The 25,891-nt window shown below is 41.8% G+C and overlaps 1 protein-coding gene across 2 annotated transcripts in view; it reads left to right on the plus strand.

Moving 5' to 3' along the window:
- Positions 1–25,891, plus strand: part of slc4a4a (solute carrier family 4 member 4a) — a 114,647-nt gene that overhangs the window by 15,429 nt on the left and 73,327 nt on the right. For both annotated transcript variants that reach the window (XM_034692335.1, XM_034692336.1), the window contains exon 4: positions 10,843–11,016. In XM_034692335.1, coding sequence (XP_034548226.1) covers positions 10,843–11,016 — 174 coding nt within the window. The remainder of the gene's footprint in view (positions 1–10,842; positions 11,017–25,891) is intronic.

Below are 25,891 nucleotides of genomic sequence, written 5' to 3' on the forward strand. Positions count from 1 at the left end.
TCTGGAAGGGGGTACTCTGGCGGTCTTCTGGAGTCCGGCTATGGCAGCGTTGAGAACGTTGGACGCCGTAGTCGGTTTGGCAGAGGGGGGATGTAAACCTCTACCAGTATGACATGTGAGATCTCCCTATGCAGATAATATGGTCAGAGGCCCACAGCGCTCTCTGTGCTATCCCGGTCTGCCTGGACGTCAATGGAGACGTTGTGGTCGGGAATATCCTGATGCACCCACGAAACTCTGTCTGACTCTCAGCTAGTCCTGTTAGCTCGTCCATCTTATTAGCCAGAGAGAGGAGAGACTCAGCTTCTATCTCCTCTCCATAAACCTCCATCATCAAGTATTACTGATTAATATTAACATGGATTATTACCCGGCTTTCTTACTGATCTTCGGGCTGTGTTATGATGCTTGATTCTGATTGGTCAAAACCCCTTGACAATGGTTATTAACTTTCATTTCATTTTCATTTTCACTTGATGCTCAGACCATGCTCACATGGTATGGAGCCGCATATCCTCACTAACATGAGCAACGCCAGAGGCAAACTGATCACACGTCATGTCAAATCAATCCACAGCAAAGTGTTCCGGCACATTTAGCTTCTGCTTGTTGACACCATAGACCGTAAGGTGAGGTAAAACCGTTAGCTTCCATTAGCATCAAAACAATATGGCTTAAACTGTAGCTTTGGTTAGCATGCTAATTCAGCAGGCTATGGGCATTTACATATTGGATCCTGTCCATCAGTATGATGAAGGAGCGGAGCAGGTGAGAGAAACTTTAGGTTAGCGGTCTCTACAAAGAAAGTTAAACCATGATTGGTGGTGATGATAGCAGCAGGGTTCAAAGTTGTGACATTAGTTTGTTTTTAAAGGTGTGTGAACTCAGAGCTGAATGAGGACAGGTTCATGTTCAATCCACCGCAACAGGCAGATAAGAATCCATCACCATGGAACGATCACTGACGTGGAATCACTGGGACTATTTATCAAAAACTGTAAATAACTGTGGTCATGACATCCCAACAATTCATAGCTGCTGTTTTTAGGGATGCAGCTCTAATCAGAGACTCTGAAGGACTCACTTATCATATCAGTGCACAAGCAGAAGTCAAGGGAATTCAACATTAGTTTGTTTATAGTAGGAAAAAGAAATGAGATCACAACAGTAGAGAGAAAGGGAATACACACAGTAGTGTTTAAGGACTGATAACAGCTAAGTTATCTGATGTATAGAAGGCTGCAGAATGAACTCTCAGGGCTGAACTCTCAAACTGTGCGTTTAATTTCATTGAAGAAACACGTTTCAGATTACAGAGTTGCTTCCAGGGCGCTGGTGGCCTAGCGGACTAAGCGCCCCCACTTACAGAGGCTACAGTCCTCGTCGCAGGGGTCGCCGGTTCAATTCCCGGCCGGTTGACCATTTTCTGCATGTCTTCCCCTGCTCTCTACTCCCCACATTTCCTGTCTGTCTTCAGCTGTCCTATCAAATAAAGGCAAAAAAAAGGCAAAATATTACTTAAAGCTGCTGTGAGGAACTTTTAGCTTGTATCGATTCTGGCGCCCCCTTGTGGACAAAGTGATACGTCTTATCTCTTCAATCAATCAATCAATCAATCAATCAATCAATCAATCAATCAATCAATCAATCAATCAATCAATCAATCAATCAATCAAGCTTTATTTATATAGCACCTTTCATACAAATAAAATGCAACCCAAAGTGCTTTACAGCAATTGAAAACAAGAAAGAAGCAGAAATGAAACAATGGCAAGACATATGAGGGGAAGATAATAATAATGATAATAATAAAAATAATAAAAATACAAATTAAAAATAAGAAGAACATAAAATAAAACAGAGACTAATGCACACCAAAATAAAATATTTGTAATTAAAATAAGTTAAAGCATCAAAATTAAGAATAAAAATAGTTAAAATTAATAGATTTAAAAGGTAAGGATAAGAGTTAAAAAATAAAACTAAGGCTAAAAATATCAATAAAACTGAGTAGATAAATAAAATTAAATAAATGAATGAATAAATACATAAAAGTAGAATAAGATAACAGTTAAAATTAATAAAGTAATAAAGCAACATTTAAATCAATATTACAGTAAAAGGTAGGTAATAAAATTGTTAAACCCTTCATAAAAGCCAGACTGAATAAATCCGTTTTTAGTTTACGTTTCAAAGTCTCAATATCTCTATCAGCGCCTCTCAGATCCTGTACAGAGTCCTCTTGTCCTGTACATGCATAATAAGCGTCTTCAGACAATAACCTCAGCCTGTTGTCTTTTAACATTTAGACTTATCTTACAATGTGATTATTTGCAATGAAAACAGCCAAAAAAGGGTGTTTCTAAAGCGAGATGTCAATCATCTTTCTGAAGGATTGGTCACAGATTCTGTGTTTTTTGTTGTTTGATTTGTCAGTATGTCGACGTGTGTCTTGGTACACAGCTACAGCTACAGCTACAGCTACAGCTACAGCTACAGCTACAGCTACAGCTACAGCTACAGCTACAGCTACAGCTACAGCTACAGCTACAGCTACAGCTACAGCTACAGCTACAGCTACAGCTACGACATGTAGCTATGTGGTTATGCTAACTAGCGCTAGCACTTTTCCATAAAAAATAAAAATCATCCACTAGATCTTCAAATCTGCAGACGTGGGGAGTAAAACCGACCTTTGTGTTTATTAAGACAGCCTACAACTAGCATGCCTCCCTCCTAAGCTCCTTGTTAGCACACATGTGACTTCCTGTTACAGACCGGATATTGTTGTGACGTAACAAAAACACTGAAGTCTGAAACGGCTTGTTTCACACACATTTACAGAAAGGTGGAGAAATCAGAACAGGGGCAGAATGGATTCTTTTCATTTTCAGGGGGTTTGTAGACATGCCAGGGAAACATATTTCAGGTAGAGAACCATTAAAAAGTCCATTTTGCATGATATGTCACCTTTAACTTAGAAAACTGAATTTGAACTGTGAAAACTGAGCAACTCAAGCTTGTTGTTTGGTTCCATGTGATTAACTTCCAACACAAAAGCAACCATTGGTTTTCACGAATCAGAAATACTGTATTTATCCCAAGGGGGGGAAATTCAGTCATTACAGTTGCTTTATACCCAATAAATTATACAAATACAGTAAAATAAATACTAATTGAAGTCCCTGGAGATCTGGAAGGGGGTACTCTGGCGGTCTTCTGGGTGTTTCTAAAGCGAGATGTCAATCATCTGTTCTGACACCTACCCCCTCAGAGCAGTTTTAGACATTAAAATGACAACAGAGAAGGTATCAGTGTTGTTGTAGATGGTCTCGTTTGCTTTTGAGGGTCATAAAGAGGCATCAGTATCAGTTTCAGTCTGTTTCTCAGCCAGTTAAAAACTCCTCATAGTGCCTTTAAAAAAAAAAAGTTGCTTCCAATTTGATATTTGGTGTAAAAATATTGATTTCTGAAGGAAGTGCCTTATGATTTAATCACAATACATTATTCATTACATATCAGGGCACTGAACGCATGAGTAGACACTTGTCAAAGGAAAATATACAACCTGAGAAGCAGCAGAAGTGCAACTTATATTAAAAAGTACAGCTAATGATGTTATAAATTAACTTTTAAAGACAAACAATAACCATAAAAACATCAAAATAAGCATGCAATGGTTATAAATGATGGCTTTAAAGGCATAAAAAGCATTTGTGATTTGAATAAAACCCACTCCTTTGGTCACTCAGTGGTAGACATGATTCGTCAACATTGGAATCTGCACTGCAGTGTCCCTCCCGCCGGAGAGGTCAACGTTTTGTCAGGTGTCACCTCAGCTTGAACCCTGCTTCAATCTCTCCGACTTCCTGTACACAAAACCAGCGTCTCTGCTGTGTCTGCGTGTGTCCTCGTCTGCTCGTTAAATCTCTTCTTCTCTTTTTTTTTTTTGAGTCCCCACTGAGGTCATGCTCCTCCCCGCTGCTTGCTCAGTCTGATTTGAAGACAGACTGATAAAAAGAGCAAAGAAGAGACGAGGTGGTTTGACATTTCTCCCTTTTGTACAAGATAAAAGTCTGTTAAGAGGATCTGTCGTCCAATGGCTGAATTATCTTTATCTGACGCGGATTAGTCTGTGGCTTTTTACTTAAGCAAAACATTTGAACTCTGTCTCAAACAGTGTGAATGTCAAAGACTAACAACTCAATTATGTAAACACCTCTGACTTAACATTGAGTTTCCTTTAAAGCTGTAGGACACCACCTGTTGAATCTAAATCAGAAGTAAAGTAGAGTAGTAATGTCCAGCCCAATTAACAGAACCCCTTGGTTTCCATTGAGCTGTATATTTTTAAAGCACTCTTCTATTAGCATGCTGTCAGTGCTGCATGGCATGACGCCACCCTCCCAACTTCTCTGGGCAGGTCCCAGTGGCCGCAGTTACTGGGGAAACTGGCGGTGGCGTTGCCTCTCCTCAGAAATCTAACAAGCTAAACAAACCTCCCAGCAAACACAAGACTTGCATTTCATTCAGAGTGTGCTTGGGGGCAGCTCCAAAAGAACTTCTTCTCCTGCACAAAAAAAGAAGAGGAAGTTGTTGCACAATGCCGCTCTGGCAGTGTGCAAATCTTCCTTTCCAGCACCTTGACTCGACTATTTTTTATCCTTTCTCCTCCGTCACTCTCCTCCTATTCTCTCGCCTCCTCTCGTGTTGTGGTTCAGCCTGTGCAAACGTCTTCACTCTCTGCTTTATTGCTCATCTATCACCTCTAATAGCACCGCGGTCTTCACTCCTTTCTGTCTCTTCTGTTTTTGTTCTGGCAATCCAGCCATCTGCTGCTGGGTCCTTTAATGCCCACATGCTGAGTTGCAAACCTTGTTGCTCTTGATGGTCAACTTTCTAATGAATGCACTGAATTTATTTGGGTTTCTTCGTTCTTGCCGCTTTGTAATCAACACATTGTGCAACGACCACATTTTTAACTCTGTTTCGGGAGTGTCTGAGATTTTTAGTATAAGTGTTTGAACTTGAAAACCCCAAATCCCTGAATAGAGTCGCTGTGGAGCTGTTACCATATATTATGACTAATTGGCTCCACATATAAAATCAGTGACTCGCTGAACCTCACAAAAGGCTGACACTACATGAACCCTGTGTGTGTGCTATGCCTGTTTAGTTAGCAACACAACCTTTGTATATGGGAAGGACCTCAAGCTGTGTTTTCCTTTTAAGAGTGTTGAATTAGCTCATTATGAGACATAGAGCGGCCTTAAATCAAACATTTTCAGGGGTCAGAGGATTTTTGGGATGCACTATATCATCAGCTTAATATTGTGTAAAAAGCTGAAAAGGTTAATTATCAGTATCGGTAGATATGTCGATTTTTGCTGATAAGGTGACACATTAATTATGCACACTGTCACAGCTTACACACCCCAACAACATGCTTTGACATGCATGCTAAAAGGTAGCATTTTGAAGCGTTGGAAAAGACAGACAGGTGATGGGAGGAGGAATAAAACAGCAATCTTCCAACACTACCAATTTGATTGTGCATTTAGAGAACTATCATCCTGAACAGCACCAGAAATGTTAAAGAAGGAAAAAGTAACAGCGTTAAAGAAAACCTTCGACTAAAGTCATCCGAATCCATCAATCAATCTATAGCGCCAAATCACAATAAATGTTCTCCTCAGACTCTTTCCAAACAGAGCCGGTCTAGACCGTTCTTCTATGTTCTATTATTAACAAAGACCCAACATCAAGACCAGATCAGATCCAGTCCCATCTTACAGACAGGACTCAGTCTGATCTCATCTTAATCCACCATGAGCAGAGCACTTTGCAGCATTTAGCAAGTTACAGTGGCAAGGACAAACTTCCTTTAACAGGCAGAAACCTCCAGCAGGACCAGACTCATGTTAGACACACATCTGCTGAGACCTACTGTGTTGGAGAGGGGGATAGAGGACATTCATTCATAGGGATTTTTGTGTCCTGGGGCCATCTGCCATTTTTAATTTGAACCCCTGTAATACTACACTTTGGTTGGACTGCTTATTTAAGGACCACATTTCAAATAATGACATGCTGGTAGTTTGGGGGGAAAACAAAGAAACAAGAACAAGAGGTTCACATGTGACAATAGTTTCTGTTAAAAGAGCTTAAACATCCTCCCTTCTGTCAAATCCAGTCCCTAATATTCACGCTGAATTATGAATTTTTTACACACACTAGTCTGCACATGAAGTGACAAAGAGGCCCAACATCAAGACAGGATAAGATCCAGTCCCATCTTACAGACAGAACTCAGTCTGATCTCATCTTAATCCACCATGAGCAGAGCACTTTGCAGCATTTAGCAAGTTACAGTGGCAAGGACAAACTTCCTTTAACAGGCAGAAACCTCCAGCAGGACCAGACTCATGTTAGACACACATCTACTGAGACCGTGTTGGAGAGAGGGATAGAGGGAGATGAAGAGAGAGAGAGATGATAGTGGTGAGACGGATAGTAGTAGTTGTAGAAGCTGGAGTCTGGCACGTCTACGGCAGAGATCCAGAGGAACCTACGAGACAAGGGAGCTCAGGGACTCCAGAAAGGTCTATGGTTAGTAACTTTAATGGGACAGGAAGAGTTAACGCTTGTTTTGATTTGGAGCTATACAAATAAAGATTGATTGATTGATTGATTGAGAGTTAAAGGTGACATATCATGCAAAATTGACTTTTTCATGGTTCTTTACCTGAAATATGTGTCCCTGGCATGTCTACAAACCCCCCGAGAATGAAAAAAATCCATTCTGCCCCTGTTTTGATTTCTACACCTTTCTGTAAATGTGTGTGAAACGAGCCGTTTCAGACTTCCGTGTTTTTGTTACGTAACAACAATATCCGGTCTGTCACGGAATCAGAGCTCGGAGCTTGTTCAGCCCATAGACTGTATAAAATAATACTGAATCCCTCCCCCGTTTTTCATTACCTGCACAAATGTGTGCTAACAAGGAGCTTAGGAGGGAGGCATGCTAGTTGTAGGCTGTCTTAATAAACACAAAGGTCGGTTTTACTCCCCACGTCTGCAGATTTGAAGATCTAGTGGATGATTTTTATTTGTCATGGATAAGTGCTAGCGCTAATTAGCATAGCCACATAGCTATATGTTCATAGCTGTAGCTGTAGCTGTAGCTGTGTACCATGACACACGTCGACATACTGACAAATAAAACAACAAGAAACACTAAATCTGTGACCAATCCTTCATAAAAGGTCCTGCTGCCTTTCTGGCAGAGGTCGGTTTTACTCCCCACGTCTGCAGATTTGAAGATCTAGTGGATGATTTTATTTATCATGGATAAGTGCTAGCGCTAGTTAGCATAGCCACATAGCTACATGTTCGTAGCTGTGTACCAAGACACACGTCTACATACTGATAAATAAAACAACAAGAAACACTAAATCTGTGACCAATCGTTCAGAAAGGTCCTGCTACAGGCGCCTCTCCGTCAGGATCAGATTCAGAGGGTTGAAGTTACGTGATCTCTGAGCAGCCGTGTATATTCAGCCAACATGTAAACATTAGATCAACGTGCTGGAGAGCCGAGGCACATCCACTTCCGGAGGGGGCGTGGTCAGAGGGAAAACAGAGTGTTCTGATGAGGAATGAAGAAGAGGACTTTTCAGGCAGACCAAAATCTGATTTCAAAGTGTTTTTTTGAGCATAAACTTTAAAGACATGTTTTGGGGACCTCTTAGACCAATATATGTTGATGAAAAAAGCGTGATATGTCCCCTTTAAAGTAAGTGACAGGCAGAGAGAGGGGATCCTAGTGTGTCAGATCCCCTGGCAGTCTAAGCCTATAGCAGCATAACTAGGAGCTGGTCCAAGCCTGATCCAGCTCTAACTATAAGCTTTATCAAAAAGGAAAGTTTGAAGCCTACTCTTAAAAGTAGAGAGGGTGTCTGCCTCCCGGACTCTGACTGGTAGATGATTCCAAAGGAGAGTTGCCTGATAACTGAAGGCTCGAACTCCCATACTACTTTTAGAGACTTTACAAGGAGCAGGCCTCTGGAGGCTAATGATGTACTCTGTATGTTATGCCTAGATTGATCACATGCTTTAAAGTTTACTTGTAAACATATTGTTTCTATTTTAAACCATCTTTAACATATTTAAATCAAATGAAAGTCCTGTTTTATGGTCCCAAAGTTTCTCTGTAGTTTTGATGGAGAAGTCTGATTTCCAGGAGTGAACAGCAGGCCTCTCTGCCTGTGTAATAAATGAGTCTGTAAAGTCTGTCTCAAAAGGAAGGGATGTATTGACCGTGGAAAAAGGAGCACTAACTTCAACCGAGTGAAATCCTCCCTCTTGTTTTCAGTGTTGCATCTGATGCTCCGTGCTAGCATGGCATGCTGAACCGTCGGTGTCAGTGAATATAGATGAACCCTTAAAAACGAAGGCATTGTGGTACGAGTGAATAATGAACGCTCTTGTGCTTCAAGAGAGATCATTGTTTGTGGTGTTGAGGGGTCCGGACACTTCCTGGTCGGGTCATGTGCAGTGCTTGGCTCAGCGTTGCCCGACGTCTTTCTAAAAGCCACGTTTGACACTGACCGCACAGAGCCTTTTGTTTCGGAGGGCCTTTTGATGTTTACTGTGAGAGGTTGCATTTTAACGGCTCAGGGAGGAGAGGCTTGTGGTGTTAGCTCACAAGGCACCTGGACACTTAAAAAGTGTGCAGGTATTAGAGAAGAGGATGTCTATGTATGATATCACTTAAACCAAACCCTTTAACCCCAAACTTGATGATAGTGGCCATCAATTAAGAACAGGCGCCCTGAACCTAATCCTTTGCCATAATTGGCATGTAATCCAGCTTTTTCTGAATGACTTATTGTGAGCAAACACTGCTGGTCACTGCTGACCCCGAACCAACCAGCTTGATGTAAAACAACACGTCCTGTTGGTGTTGTGCCATCATGAATGACAGATATAAGGTGCTTTTCCACTGCAGGAACTTTCCCCAGGAACTAGGGACCTTTTGAGGAAAGTTCCAGCGGTCCAAAAGCACCTCTGGAAGGTCTGGTTCCTGCATGATTCGACAGAAGGATAGGGTCTAAATGTAGTTATTGGGTAGTTAGTCTCTCCCTAAAAAGAACCCTTTTGGGGGGTAGTACTTTCCAAAGTTCCAGGAACTTTAGGGGACGGGGCCTGCAATGCTGAATTTGTCTGATTGTGTACCTGTTTTATTTCACCCGTCACCCACAAAAACATCACACACACTTGTGATTCACTTTGGTTTAACAGCTGTTTAACAATTGTCTTCTTTGAGCGTGACAGTGTAAGGATTGGTTCCAGGAACTAAAAGTTCTGGTCGAAAAGCGTCTATTGTCATGTAAGCAATTAGGGCTGGGCGATATGGACGGAAATTCATGTATGTAAACAATCTACACTCGTGTTTGTAATTATATATCAATACATCTTAAAGGTGACATATCATGCAAAATCGACTATTTAATGGTTCTCTACCTGAAATATGTTTCCCTGTCTACAAACCCCCCCAAAATGAAAAAAATCCATTCTGCCCCTGTTCTGATTTCTCCACCTTTCTGTAAATGTGTGCTGAAACCAGCCGTTTCAGACTTCAGTGTTTTTGTTACGTAACAACAATATCCGGTCTGTAACGGAGTCAGAGCTCGGAGCTTGTTCAGCCCATAGACTGTATAAAATACAACTCAACTCCTCCTCTGTTTTTCATTCCCTGCACACATGTGTGCTAACAAGGAGCTTAGGAGGGAGGCATGCTAGTTGTAGGCTGTCATAATAAACACAAAGGTCGGTTTTACTCCCCACGTCTGCAGATTTGAAGATCTAGAGGATGATTTTTATTTTTCATGGAAAAGTGCTAGCGCTAGTTAGCATAGCTACATAGCTACATGTCGTAGCTGTAGCTGTGTACCAAGACACACGTCGACAGCTGACAAATAAAACAACAAGAAGCACTAAATCTGTGACCAATGGTTCAGAAAGATCCCGCTGCCTTTCTGTCAGAGGTCGGTTTTACTCCCCACATCTGCAGATTTGAAGATCTAGTGGATGATTTTTATTTATCATGGATAAGTGCTAGCGCTAGTTAGCATAGCCACATAGCCACATGTTCGTCGCTGTGTACCAAGACACACGTCGACATACTGACAAATAAAACAACAAGAAACACTAAATCTGTGACCAATCCTTCAGAAAGGTTCTGCTGCAGGCGCCTCTCCGTCAGGATCAGATTCTGGATCAGATTCAGAGGGATGAAGTAACGCGGGTCTGTGAGCAGCCGTGTATATTCAGCTAACATGTAAACATTAGATCAACGTGCCGGAGAGCCGAGGGCACATCCACTTCCTGAGGGGGCGTGGTCAGAGGGAAAACAGAGTGTTCTGCGGAGGACTGAAGAAGAGGGTTTTTCAGGCAGACCAAAATCTGATTTCAAAGTGTTTTTTTGAGCATAAACTTTAAAGACATGTTTTGGGGACCTCTTAGACCAATATATATTGATGAAAAAAGCGTGATATGTCACCTTTAAAACTTGATATATCGCCCAGCCCTATGAAGAAACAGGAAGTTCAGGCTGCTTTGTTCTGCTTCTCTTTCTGTCCAAATGTTTGTTTTGAGTGTGAAACCTCAAACACTCTGCTATGCCGTCTTGAGAACACAAATATATCTAACTGAATTGACGGGCGAGGTTATTTAAGGATAAATGTTAGTGATTCTCTGTCAACATCTACAGGAAGTCCTCTCCCTCATTTTTATCATCAGATTAATAATTGAGTTCATCTGCTGTTTTTCCTCCCACAGGTCATCACACCATTTACATCGGTGTGCATGTGCCCAAGAGCTACCGGCGTCGGAGGCGTCACCGTCGGAGACCCAGCCACAAGGACAGGAAGGAGAAGTTGACGGAGAACGCCTCTGACAAGTCGGACACGGAAAACAACGATGAGGCCAGCAACAGCATCCTCAAACCTCTCAGTAAGTTCTGATGGTCTCCACGTCCAGGCGGATTAGCGCTCACGTCCGTCTTTGCTGAGGGTTGCTCTCTTTTCCTGAAAAACGCCCCTGTTACTCTCTGTGACCCCCAAAGAATCGCTGAGTCCACTTAGCAGGACATGCACAGCTATTTCTATCCACTGAGTGACAAGTCTGTTTAGACAGAGCGGGGTGAATTTTCATTGGGAGCTCTGGCTCCTCGGATATAATGCCAGTGCTGATATGAGTCTCTTGGGTGCAGAGTGTGAGTGCATGCCTTCCTGTGCTTTTGTCCTTGGTTGTAGGATACATAAGTGTATCCGTCTTTGTGTGTGTGTGTGGGTGTGTGAGGATTTATATATATACATATATACAGTATATGTGTGGGCTTGTGTTCTTGGTTTCCTGAAGCCTCAGGCGTGGTCGCTGCAGTCCTCATACACTGGAACAAAAGAGCTCCAAACAGTTTAAGGGTTCCCTGAGAAGAGCTGGAGGAGGGAAAGGTCAGACTGGGTGACTGTGAGTTAGGATGGGAGCTAAGTCAAAGTCAAGTTAAAGTCCACATCTGCATAAAACTAAGTCTTTCAGAATCATTTGGCTATTATTTTATAAATAAGACTCATAGAAATCCTTCCTTTGTCCAATCCTGGAGGCTTATTAAGAGAAATAGGAGACAAAGCACATAGAGAAAGGTCTGTATTAAAAGTACTTACAAGGGGGTCAAGGTAAGGAAGGACAAGTAGGGGTCAATTTAAAGAGGGATGAGTAGGGGTTGATGTCAGGAGGGACCATTAGGGGTTGGTGTAAGGAGGGATGAGTAAGGGTTGAGGAATGGAGGGACAAGTAGGGATCAAGGTAAGGAGGGACCATTAGGGGTCAAGGTAAGGAGGGATGAGTAGGGGTCGATGTAAGGAGGGACGATTAGGGGTTGATGTAAGGAGGGATGAGTAGGGGTTGAGGAAAGGAGGGATGAGTAGGAACAGAGGGACAAGTAGGGGTCGAGGTAAGGAGGGACCATTAAGGGTCGATGTAAGAAGGTATGAGTAGGGATTGAGGAAAGGAGGGATGAGTAGGGGTCGAGGTAAGGAGGGACCATTAGGGGTCGATGTAAGGAGGTATGAGTAGGGATTGAGGAAAGGAGGGATGAGTAGGGATCGAAGTAAGGAGGGATGAGTAGGGGTCGATGTAAGGACAGACCATTAGGGGTTGAAGTAAGGAGGGATGAGTAGGGGTTGAGGAAAGGAGGGACGATTAGGGGTTGATGTAAGGAGGGATGAGTAGGGGTTGACAAAAAAGAAGGGATGAGAAGGAACAGAGGGACAAGTAGGGGTGAGGTAAGGAGGGACCATTAGGGGTCGATGTAAGGAGGTATGAGTAGGGATTGAGGAAAGGAGGGATGAGGAGGGGTTGATGTAAGGAGGGACGAGTAGGGATCGAGTTAAGGAGGGATAAGTAGGGATCGAGGTAAGGAGGGATGAGTAGGGGTCGATGTAAGGACAGACCATTAGGGGTTGAAGTAAAGAGGAATGAGTAGGGGTTGAGGAAAGGAGGGATGAGTAGGGGTTGAGGAAAGGAGGGACGATTAGGGGTTGAGGAAAGGAGGGATGAGTAGGGGTTGAGGAAAGGAGGGACGATTAGGGGTTAAAGTAAGGAGGAATGAGTAGGGGTTGAGGAAAGGAGGGACGATTAGGGGTTGATATAAGGAGGGATGAGTAGGGGCTGAGGAAAGAAGGGATGAGTAGGAACAGAGGGACAAGTAGGGGTCAAGGTAAGGAGGGACCATTAAGGGTCGATGTAAGGAGGTATGAGTAGGGATTGAGGAAAGGAGGGATGAGTAGGGGTTGATGTAAGGAGGGACGAGTAGGGATCGAGTTAAGGAGGGATAAGTAGGGATCGAGGTAAGGAGGGATGAGTAGGGGTCGATGTAAGGACAGACCATTGGGGGTTGAAGTAAAGAGGAATGAGTAGGGGTTGAGGAAAGGAGGGATGAGTAGGGGTTGAGGAAAGGAGGGACGATTAGGGGTTGATGTAAGGAGGAATGAGTAGGGGTCGAGGTAAGGAGGGACAAGTAGGGGTCGAGGAAAGGAAGGATGGGTATTATCTTAAGACTCTTTCCAAACAGAGCAGGTCTAGACCGTACTCTATGTTCTATTATAAACAAAGACCCAACATCAAGACAGGATAAGATCCAGTCCCATCTTACAGACAGGACTCAGTCTGATCTCATCTTAATCCACCATGAGCAGAGCACTTTGCAGCATTTAGCAAGTTACAGTGGCAAGGACAAACTTCCTTTAACAGGCAGAAACCTCCAGCAGGACCAGACTCGTGTTAGAAACACATCTGCTGAGACCATGTTGGAGAGAGGGATAGAGGACATTCATTCATACACACTTTTTGTGTCCGGGGTTCTTCAGCCAAGTTTAATTTGAACCTGTGTAACATTACACTTTGGTTGGACGACGTTTCAAATAAGCTAGTTTTGGGGGAAAACAAAGAAACGGGTACAAGAGGTCCACATGTGACAATAGTTTATTTTAAAAGAGCTTAAACATCCTCCCTTCTGTCAAATCCAGTCCCTAATATTCACACTGAATCGTGCATTTTTTACACACACTAGAATGCACATGAAGTGACAAAGAGGACCACAATGAGCTGGTGCTGGATTTTACAATCCAAACACGTCGCTTGATGCAGGGATTTTCTTCAGGACACAAATCCAATCAGAGAATAGATTACAGCAGCCCCATCTGGTTGTTGTGGCCGTCTGTGATGATGCATACTTAACAAAAATTATGATTTTGAAAGGCTTTTTTTTTTCAGATCATGGTCAGAACAATGGAGAAAACCTGTTTGGGGTACACACCTGCCCGTGTTAGGCTTCCAAAGTGGCATATCAGTGCTTCACAGTGCAGTCTGAGCTTTTCTGCTACCATACATGCTGTGAGTTGTACAGCGTTGTGAGCTGCAGGTAAGATAGCTAGTTAGGAATCTTAAGATGTTCAATGCAGGTAATTGAAACTATCTAAAAATCAGCGTCTATCCGTCACCAGGTCTCTTTAACTCTGCTGGTTTCTCCTTTAACTCCCAGTTGACCACTGACTAAAGATGGTCAGTGACATAACCTGCCCAGGATGCAGTCGGTGGGAATGACGCCAAGGTTCAGGATGAAGAAAATAAATAAATTGCAGACTGACCCGTATCACTCTGTGACGTTCAGCCTGATCTATTTATACCTAGCATAAAAAAAGACCATAGTATTATAACTGTCAGTGATATAAACTGAAACAGGTCCATGTATTGAAATCGTATTATCACCCAGCCTGAGTACTCGTCGCAGGACTCTGCGTTTAATTCCAACCCTGGCTCTTCTCTGCATGTAATACCCCTCCTCTCTCCCCCTCCTTTCCTGTAAAGCTGATTCTAATAAGAGGAGCAATGCATAAAAAGAAAGTGTGACATGTATCTGGAGATATGACGGGTCACAGCTTGGACAGAATTGTTCTTTTTATTTGGTCTTGTAAAGTCTGACCTCTCCATCAGGGTCTGGAATGTGTCCATGCTTATTGATGATTGATGTGTGAATGTGCTAGATGTAGTTGCAACAAGAGCCTGATTGTTTCTCCCACTCCATATTTAGATGAAGACCCCATTCATCTTTCTTTACAGATACAATGAAATGAAAGATTTCAGATGAATGAAATCATGTTCAGTCAGCTGGTCTGTCATCCAGTCTGGATTGTTTCAGTGTTTCAGAATAGCAAGAATCCTAAACACAGTCCAACTTGCAAAGTTGAGCTCATCAGGCAAACATTTTGCAAAGACAGGCAGAACAACTTAAAAAAGGGTGTGGCTAACAGCATATAGAGGACTCTTTAACTAATTGAAAAAATAACAACCAATAAAAAGAAAAGCAAGCAAGCATAAAAAATGTAATTGATTCAGATGGGTGAAGCAGCAAAGATGTGGTTGGTGTGTTGTAAAAATCTGTTGTGGAATTAGCAAAGACATAACACAGAGATGACACGGTACCAATGGTGAATTCACTTTGTTTAATGTTAACAGGCCGTCAAACATTCAATGATCTGTTTAAATTAACAGAACTCATTTTTATGTGTAAAGCACCTTTCATACATTTAAACGTGCAGCACAAAGTGCTTCACAGAAAAGAGACAGAAAACAACAGCAATAGGTAAAATGATACACAAGATAGAGGAAAGAAGTATAATACTTAAAAAAAAATTATAATAATAATTACAATAAAATCAGTGAAATAAAATCAGATAAATACCAGAAAAATTAAATAAAATGAGATTGATATAAAAAAAAAAGAAAATCAAACAATTACAATAAAATCAGATACATTTCAGGAAAAAATTAAATAAAATCAATAAAATAAAATCAGATGAACTCCAGAAAATCTAATAATTACAATAAAATCAGATAACTACCAGAAAAATTAAATAAAATCAGATAGATAAAAGAGAAATACGATAAAAAATTACAATAAAATCAAATCTGAGAAATAGCAGATAAAAGAAAAACATCAGATAAATATCAGGAAAAAAGGTAATTACAATGAAGTCAATAAAATAATATCAGATCAATACCAGAAAAATTAAATCTAATAAAATCAGATAAATACCAGAAAATCAAATCAAATAATTACAATAAAATCAGTAAAATTCAATCAGATAAATAACAGAAAAATGAAATAAAATCAGATAGATATTAAAAAAAAAAAATCAGATAAATATCAGGAAAAAAAAAAAAATCAATAAAATAAAATCAGATAAATTTCAGGAAAATAATAAAATAAAGTAAATAGAATAAAATCAGATAAAAACCAGAAAATCAAATAATTACAATTAAATCAGTAAAATTCAATCAGATAAATACCAGAAAAATGAATTAAAATCAGATAGATATAAAAAAAAAATCTAACAATTACAATAGTATCAATAAAAATAAAATCAGATAAATTTCAGGAAAAAATTAAATAAAATCAATAAAATAAAATCAGATAAATACCAGAAAATCTAATCAAATAATTACAATAAAATCAGTAAAATTCAATCAAATAAATACCAGAAAAATTAAATACAATCAGATAGATATAAGAGAAATACGATAAAAAGATTACAATAAAATCAAATCTGAGAAATAGCAGATAAAAGAAAAACATGAAATAAATATGAGGAAAAAAAGGTTATTACAAGGAAGTCAATAAAATAATATCAGATCAATACCAGAAAAATTAAATCTAATAAAATCAGATAAATACCAGAAAATCTAATCAAATAACTACAATAACATCAGTAAAATTCAATCAGATAAATACCAGAAAAATAAAAAAAATGATATATATATATATATATATATATATATATATATATATATATATATATATATATTTATATATATATATACACATATATATATATATAATAAAGTAAAGTATTGAAAATGATGCTAAAACAATGTTAATAATAGTAATAATGCAGTGCAGAGCAAAAAAGGAAGTTACTCCAAGTTTAAATGCAGACTAAAAGGGTAAGTCTTAAGTTTACTTTTAAAAACGCCCAGAGAGCTCACAGTTTTAATGTCCAGAGGCAGAGAGTTCCAGAGTTTAGGGGCATAAAAACAGAAAGCTCTCTGGCCGGCACTATGTGCAAAACTCTTTGATTTCATTTTTTAAGAGAAAGAACAACAGTCTTTATTTTTCAGTGCTTAAGACTAAAAACCATTTCCCCCAAAAAGACAATACCAATCACAAGGAGGGCCGGTTTCAGAGTCAGCTTTGGGACATGGAGAATAGCAACCCAAAGGGGTCACACTTACTGTAAGCAATGCTCCTTTACTTTTTATGTTCTGAAGTTTTTATAATAACCGCAAGAAACATGAGCATTCTGCTGGAATAAACCGTGTCCCTCTCACTCTGCTACCTCCTATCACTCCACTAAGTCCCTCCCTCTGAATGATGCACCCAACATGCCCCTGAATTTTCTGGGCTCGGGCCTAAAACTCGAGGCTGCTGACTGTTGTCACTGCAAGCTGTTCAGTCACTCGGCAAGTTATGTTGGATCCCATATCGCTCAAGTCATCATCACAGATATGGTTCTTAGCGGGGACGACCCTTTGACCTCTAGGTGTTGCAGCGTAGGACTAAGCTGTTACCTGTCAAGAGGAAGCATGGCGACCTCTGCATCGCTCTTCAGCTCCTTACAAAAAACTCAAATCAACAGGCATCTGTCAGGCACGCAGAAACTGACAGGCATGCAGTGTACCTAATGTCCGGCTGTTATCCACTGCCCTCCTCTGTGTCACTCCCTGTGGGAGATACGGCCCGCCCCAGGGGAAGGCCCATGTCTGTTGTCTGACTGAAATCCTCTTGTTTGGTCAGATGGACGCCGCAGGGATGACAAGTCCATCCTCCCGGCTACATGTGTGTCCACTGAGAGGCCATTTGACCCCTTTGACTCATTTTGATGAGCTTGTTTTTTTTGTTTTTTTTAAAGCAATCCACTTTTCAGTCGGATCAAATGTCCTTTCTAAGTGGATTATAAAGATTACTTAGGAAGTTAGTTCACATACAAATGGGTTTGATTTATCAGAGTCAGGAAGGGTAAGCAGAGACTGCTTTGTTTTCTCCACTTTAATGTCTGCTCTCATCGGGAGTGATGCAGACTTCTTGCAGAAGAGGGAGTTTGATACTGAGATTTAAGATTTTTTTTCCTCATTGATCAGACGATGCAAAGGTCAAAGTCTCAACAGGCTGTTTTCTTCTGCTTACTAAAACTTTAGCCTTGACTAGAGGAAGAGAAAATCCAGACAAAAATGCAGTATATCAGCAGACTGAAGATGTGTTTCGTTCTTAAAGGGAGATTAATGAAAATACAAGGTTCAAAAGTGTTATATGGATTTAATGCGAGACATACTTTAAAGCTGCTGTGAGGAACTTTTGATTTATATCAATTTTGGCGCCCCATTGTGGACAAAGTGATACCTCTTATCTCTTGTTCTGTACATGCAAACGTAGTGTTTTCAACAAAAACCTCACCCTGCTGTCTTTTAACAGCCAGATTTATCACTCAATGTGATTATTTGCCATGAAAACAGCCAAAAAAGGGTGTTTCTAAAGCCAAATGTCAATCATGTGGTCTGACACCTACCCCCTCTGAGTGGTTTAAAGGTGACATATCATGCAAAATGGACTTTTTAATGGTTCTCTACCTGAAATATGTGTCCCTGGCATGTCTACAAACCCCCTGAAAATGAAAAGAATCCATTCTGCCCCTGTTCTGATTTCTCCACCTTTCTGTAAATGTGTGTGAAACGAGCCGTTTCAGACTTCAGTGTTTTTGTTACGTAACAACAATATCCGGTCTGTCACGGAGTCAGAGCTCGGAGCTTGTTCAGCCCATAGACTGTATAAAATAATACTGAATCCCCCGTCCGTTTTTCATTACCTGCACACATGTGTGCTAACAAGGAGCTTAGGAGGGAGGCATGCTAGTTGTAGGCTGTCTGAATAAACACAAAGGTCGGTTTTACTCCCCACGTCTGCAGATTTGAAGATCTAGTGGATGATTTTTATTTGTCATGGATAAATGCTAGCGCTAGTTAGCATAGCTACATAGCTACATGTCGTAGCTGTAGCTGTGTACCAAGACACACGTCAACATACTGACAAATAAAACAACAAGAAACACTAAATCTGTGACCAATCCTTCAGAAAGGTCCTGCTGCCTTTCTGGTAGAGGTCGGATTTACTTCCCACGTCTGCAGATTTGAAGATCTAGTGGATGATTTTTATTTATCATGGATAAGTGCTAGCGCTAGTTAGCATATCCACATAGCTACATGTTAGTAGCTGTGTACCAAGACACACGTCTACATACTGATAAATAAAACGACAAGAAACACTAAATCTGTGACCAATGGTTCAGAAAGGTCCTGCTGCAGGCGCCTCTCCGTCAGGATCAGATTCTGGATCAGATTCAGAGGGTTGAAGTAACGCGGGTCTGTGAGCAGCCGTGTATGTTCAGCCAACATGTAAACATTAGATCAACGTGCTGGACAGCCGAGGCACATCCACTTCCTGAGGGGGCGTGGTCAGAGAGAAAACAGAGTGTTCTGAGGAGGACTGAAGAAGAGGGTTTTTCAGGCAGACCAAAATCTGATTTCAAAGTGTTTTTTTTGAGCATCAACTTTAAAGACATGTTTTGGGGACCTCTTAGACCAATATATGTTGATGAAAAAAGCGTGATATGTCACCTTTAAGGCATTAAAAATGACAACAGAGAGGGTATGAGTGTTGTTGTTCATGGTTTTGTTTGCTTTTGAAGGTCATAAAGAGGCATCAGTGTTGGTTTCAGTCTGTTTCTCAGCTGGTGAAAAACTCCTCATAGTGCCTTTAACTACTACTATCCTTAAGAAACATGTTAAATCAGGATCAAACAGATGAATAAGTACCTTTCTTAAAGAGGTCCAAACTGGACACATTTATATCAATGTTTCTTTCTTATGTCTCCTAATGGACAAGGATGGTTTTGCATTAAAATTCCAAAGTAGATGACGATAAAAGTAGCCCAAGTGCACACATATAAGTTAACTTAACAGGACAGAGGTCTTCTTTCCTCTCTTGTGCACAGCTTCACAGTTCACGAGTTCAACCAGCTAAAACCGCTAGACCAAAGGCGCCCCAATAGTTCCTGGTACATCTGGTGGAAAAGCACCTTACTGGCTTCTGACTCAAAGCTTTTGTTGCTAGCCATCTCTTCAGTGCTCCAGCAGCTCTTGCCCAGCGCCTCTGGTTAGCCAGAAACCGATTGATCATTGAGAGGACATATGCAGAGCAGCATGACAGGACAGAGGTCTTCTTTCCTCTCTTGTGCACAGCTTCACAGTTCACGAGTTCAACCAGCTACAAACTAGCTGGCCAAAGGCGCCCCAATAGTTCCTGGTACATCTGGTGGAAAAGCACCTTACTGGCTTTTGACTCAAAGCTCTTGTTGCTCGCCATCTCTTCAGTGCTCCAGCAGCTCTTGCCCAGCGCCTCTGGTTAGCCAGAAACCGATTGATCATTGAGAGGACATATGCAGAGCAGCATGACCGGACAGGTCTCCACTCTCTTCTCTCTTGTGCCAACATGAGGCCCTCATTGAGGGTGAGGATCAATGCACAGAGCATGTTCTGCAGAGAAGGGCAACCCTGAATACATAAGATACGTAATCATTACACCAAGATAATTTCACTGTGTCACTCCTAAGAACAGTTTTATTGATTATACTTTAACTCAAAGAAGACAAGGAAAGAAGCAGTATTTTTACTTTGAGTTGAGTGATGATAAAGTATTGGTTCTTAATTGAAGAAGACTGTCGGAGGAAAAGAGCTGGGTATATCTGCAGAAACAGTCTCTGGATACTGACTGAGTAAAGTACGTGAAGCCTTGATTTAGTCTGGCTTTGTCTCTGTGGGCATGAGTTATTATGATGAGGAAGTAAGTTTCCCAAATCTCTCTTTGTCCCTTAAATGTAGGGCGAGATGTAGAAGCTCTTCTTTCTTTGTTTTTTCTGCAAACAAGGACTAAAAAGTTTGTTATTTCATTCTTGGCTCTGTAGTACATAAAACAGCCTATCATTAAGATTTAAGGCCGCCCATTATTACATCAGTTAGTTGATCTGGCATTATTTTGTAGCACTTTTCAGTCACAGCATTGGAGCACAAAATGCTTTGCACAAACAGAATTATAATTGAGTAAATGAATAAGATAGTACAGTTAATTGAGTGGTGTTGAGTGGCTCAGCAAGCCACTACTCTACTGTACTGTTTTACCTCGACTCTCTGTGCACCTGCGTCATCCAGTGAAGTTCAGTAAAGGATAACTTTCAGTCAGACTGCGGACGTGAGCTGACATGAGTTTGTTGCCGTCATCGCTTACGAGCGCTGCTCAGTGTACAGCATGTTTGAGACTGAGGCTTTTCCTTTTGCTCATTGTCTCGTGGTGACGCTGTCCTCTGTGTCTCTGCTGTCTTGTGATTCCAGCCTCGTGTGATTGTTGTCGGTTGTGTAACGTTGTTGGAACAGAGAGAAGGGGTTGCTTTCTGAATGAGATGTTTCAGATATGATTAGATAAGTGAGTCTTCTTCTGTTTAATATTTATTTCCTTAATCAGAGTGTGTACCAGCTGACCTCCCACACTCTTACATCAGTTTGTTAATGCTTCAAATTCTTGGTCATCATTCTCTGAGGCTCAGCTCTGCCCTGGTGATCTATTGATTCTGCCAAATGACCTGACACAAAGTTCCTCTCATTAAACCCTCAACGGGAAATCCTCACTCCCCAGTTTTGAGAATCTAATTTTAATTTGGGAAACCCGTCCTCTCTGGATTTAGATATCAGCAGATCTCTTTGTTATTACCATTGACTGTATGCTCATCTCCATCTCCTCCATTTGTGCAAAGGTGAAGCCAAAATACTACATCTGATGAGTGCTGAAATATTGCACAAGAGTGTGAAGAAGGGGTCTGTAGGGTTGGGCGACATGGCCTAAAAATAAAAATCTCAGAGTTATGCCTTACTTTTGTGTTAATCAGAAAAGTATGCTGTTGCTTCTTTGTCACACATTTGCAAAGGATAATGATTGCAGAGATCTTGACAGGTGTTAGTGGTCTTGGGAATCTCATAGTGAGTCACATTTCTCCAATTTGCTGCATGCCTCCATTTAAGATGTTGAAATAAATTGGTCCTGCTGCTAGATCAGACTCTCTCCTTCCAACCCCACATCCGTCACATCACCAAAAACTGCCTTCTTTCACCTCTGCAACATCGCCCGCCTCCGTCCCACTCTCTCCAAATCCGCTGCTGAAACCCTAATTCATGCTTTTATATCCTCACGACTCGACTACTGTAATAGCCTCCTGTATGGTCTTCCCTCCTCCCATCTACAAAAACTACAATACGTACAGAACTCTGCTGCCCGGCTACTCACCCACTCCCGCTCCAGAGACCACATCACCCCTGTCCTTCAACAGCTCCACTGGCTCCCCGTAAAACAGCGCATCCATTTCAAGATCCTGCTCACCACGTACAAATCCCTCAATAACCTGGCCCCCCCCATACCTCACTGACCTTCTCCAGTACTACCACCCCTCCCGCCGCCTCGAAGGTTGGCGGTTCGATCCCAGCTCCGGCAGTCACATGCCGAAGTGTCCTTGAGCAAGACACTGAACCCCGAATTGCTCCCTCTGTTGTTCAGAGGTGTGTGAATGTGTACGAATGAGATTAGCTAACACTGATGGTCCCTTACTGTAGCAGCCTCTACCATCAGTGATGGATGGGTATGAATGGGTGAATTTGACGAGTAGTGTAAAAGCGCTTTGAGTGGTCAGACAGACTAGAAAAGCGCTATATAAGTACAAGTCCATTTACCATTTACCATTTACATCTACCTGCAGACAGCATTTCCCCTCAGGCTCTGTCTCCAAGCTGGTATTGGTCAGATTCCCTTCACATCTCGTCCAACCTCGGCTATCACAACAAAATACCAGAGCTAGATGTTCCTGTGTGCTTTCAATGAATCCCCCCTCTGGGTGATACTCTGCATTCAGCCCAATCCCTGTTCTCTGCCCGCATGCTCCCTGCCCTGCATACTGAATCTCAGACTTAGTGGCATGGAAAACATTTCCTGTATTCTCAGTGACCCTCTCTTTTAGTTTGGATGAGGTGGCGAGGATCTGCGTTATCATTGCATGTACAGTCACAAACAATGGACGTGCTATTAGATCCCATGTAGCCTTTTACTGTGCACCGTTCTTCAAAAAGGTCAGAGGAGAGGGAAGGTATTTGTGTAGGATGCATGTCAAGAGTGGGACTAAACAGGCCTTTAGTGGCAGCCACACTAAGCTTTCTGCCGGGCAGCGGGCATTCTTCCTCCATCCCCCTATCCCATGAGCCTCTGCTGCTGGGACAAAGTCCTCTTTGTATGCCCATGGCTCTTGGCGAGAGCACACAGAGCTTTGAAATTGCGTTTGAACGATGGGATTTTCATTTCTATCCCTCCTTTTCGTGCATGCTCTCACTCCTCTTTGCTTTCACTCTGCTCTGAGCCTCACCCCCCCCCACCCAACCCTTCTCACCCTTCTCACCCTTCTCACCCCCAGCTTTCTCTTAGCAACTGCTCGAGTGGGAGAGTATTGCTTTGACACCAACAGTCAGTTCAGATTTTACTAGAAAGCAGGGACAGGAAGCATCAAATTATCATGAAGAGCTAGGAAGTCAGTGTTGAGTAAAAACTCCAGTTTTCATTGCTTGCTGTGTAAAAAAAAGGAAACATTATCTGATTCATTTTCATTGAAATTATTTTATTTTATTCCTAAATGGTGGCTAAAAGTCATCTTCAAATTCAAGTGTTTTTTTAATGTCACCTTGACTCAGTTCAGTATTGGTCTGGTGTATTGGTCCTATCAGTGTTGAGGACATTGGATGACAAACAACGAGAAGAAGTGCATCATAAACACTGAATTCTACTGAAGATCAAATTAATAATCTGCATCAGAATCTGTCAGAGAGGTGAACAAAACCAATCAATCAATCTTTATTTATACAGCGCCAATGAGTAGGGATTGAGGAAAGGAGGGATGAGTAGGGGTTGATGTAAGGAGGGACAAGTAGGGATCGAGGAATTGAGGGACAAGTAGGGGTGGAGGAAAGGAAGGATGGGTATTATCTTAAGACTCCTTCCAAACAGAGCAGGTCTAGACCGTACTCTATGTTCTATCATTAACAAAGACCCAACATCAAGACAGGATAAGATCCAGTCCCATCTTACAGACAGGACTCAGTCTGATCTCATCTTAATCCACCATGAGCAGAGCACTTTGCAGCATTTAGCAAGTTACAGTGGCAAGGACAAACTTCCTTTAACAGGCAGAAACCTCCAGCAGGACCAGACTCATGTTAGACACACATCTGCTGAGACCGTGTTGGAGAGAGGGATAGGGATTTTTGTGTCCTGGGGCCATCTGCCATTTTTAATTTGAACCCCTGTAACACTACACTTTGGTTGGACTGCTTATTTAAGGACCACGTTTCAAATAATGACATGCTGGTAGTTTTGGAGGAAAACAAAGAAACAAGAACAAGAGGTTCACATGTGACAATAGTTTCTGTTAAAAGAGCTTAAACATCCTCTCTTCTGTCAAATCCAGTCCCTAATATTCACGCTGAGTTATGAAATTTTTACACACACTAGTCTGCACATGAAGTGACAAAGAGGCCCAACATCAAGACAGGATAAGATCCAGTCCCATCTTACAGACAGGACTCAGTCTGATCTCATCTTAATCCACCATGAGCAGAGCACTTTGCAGCATTTAGCAAGTTACAGTGGCAAGGACAAACTTCCTTTAACAGGCAGAAACCTCCAGCAGGACCAGACTCATGTTAGACACACATCTGCTGAGACTGTGTTGGAGAGAGGGATAGAGGGAGATGAAGAGAGAGAGATGAATGTGGTGGGATGGATAAGCAGCTGGAGTCTGGTACATCCACAGCTGCAGGCCGTCTACGGCAGAGATCCAGAGGAACCTACGAGACAAGGGAGCTCAAGGACTCCAGAAAGGTCTATGGTTAGTAATTTTAGAGGAACAGGGAGAGTTAAAGTAAGTGACAGGCAGAGAGAGAGAGAGAGAGAGAGAGAGAGAGAGAGAGAGAGAGAGAGAGAGAGAGAGAGAGAGAGAGAGAGAGAGAGAGAGAGAGAGAGAGAGAGAGAGAGAGAGAGAGAGAGAGAGAGAGAGAGGGGATCCCAGTGTGTCAGTCACCCCAGCATTCTAAGCCTATAGCAACATATCTAAGAGCTGGTCCAAGCCTGATCCAGCTCTAACTATACGCTTCCAAACAGGAGCAATGTAGCTGTCAGAAGAATCAAGGAGAAACCAATAAATTCCTTTTTTCACTCCTTTTTCAGACACTAGTTTTTACTTTCATGACCTTAAATGAAGTTCAGGAGTTTCAGGTATTTCTTTGAGTTTGCAGGTGTTTTGCAAAGTAGAGACCTCGACCTAGTTGGGGTTGGAAAGAGGGATACAGGGAGATGAAGAGAGAGAGAGAGATGATAGTGGTAGCTCACCTAGCCACCTATCACCCCCCTGTCAAAGTACAGCTGCTATCCCACAGCAGCATGTTGCAGAGTTGCCTCCACAGGTCGCTGTCAGGTGTCAGTTTGGGGCAGCTGAAGCTCTCGGGCAGGACGCCAATTACAGCCGTGGAGTAAAAGGCAAAAAATGCACCATAGGGAGGAGAAAAATGTCATGCATGAAAACATGTTTTCTGCCCTGCTCTTCCTGCACAGTCTCTCTTCCCCCCCCCTTCTTTTCACATTAACTGTGCACATGATTAAGGTTTACGCAGTAGTCTCTCTCTGTGTGTGTGTGTGAGGCTTTGACTCTCTTTTTGCATTGTTTGCATGTGATTTGGGCGATATACGTATTTCAAGCATGTTTTAACTGTTTACTGTAATCAGAGTAAATCTCTGTGTATATGCACGTCAGCTCAATGTGTGACACGCACATGTAAATTATTTCACCTGAACTGTTATTAAACAGGTTGAAGTGCACTTAAGGTAGTTGCAGCTTGTGTGAACCTGTGTGTGTTTGTGTGTGTGTGTGTGTGTGTGTGTGGGCCAGCAGACAGTTTATCCCCCCACCCAGTAATCTTACAGCTGCTTGTCTGGCTCATACCTGCTGTTGTTGTTATTGTCCTGCAGAACACGCGAAGGGGAGAAGCTGCATGTCTTCACCTCTTTTACTGTTCAGTCAGTTTGACGGCCTGACTGAATGAATGAATGAATGACTCAGTGAGGTGTGTGGTGTACAGA

Source organism: Notolabrus celidotus, chromosome 9, assembly GCF_009762535.1.
Source record: "Notolabrus celidotus isolate fNotCel1 chromosome 9, fNotCel1.pri, whole genome shotgun sequence".
NCBI classification, from domain to species: Eukaryota; Metazoa; Chordata; class Actinopteri; order Labriformes; family Labridae; genus Notolabrus; species Notolabrus celidotus.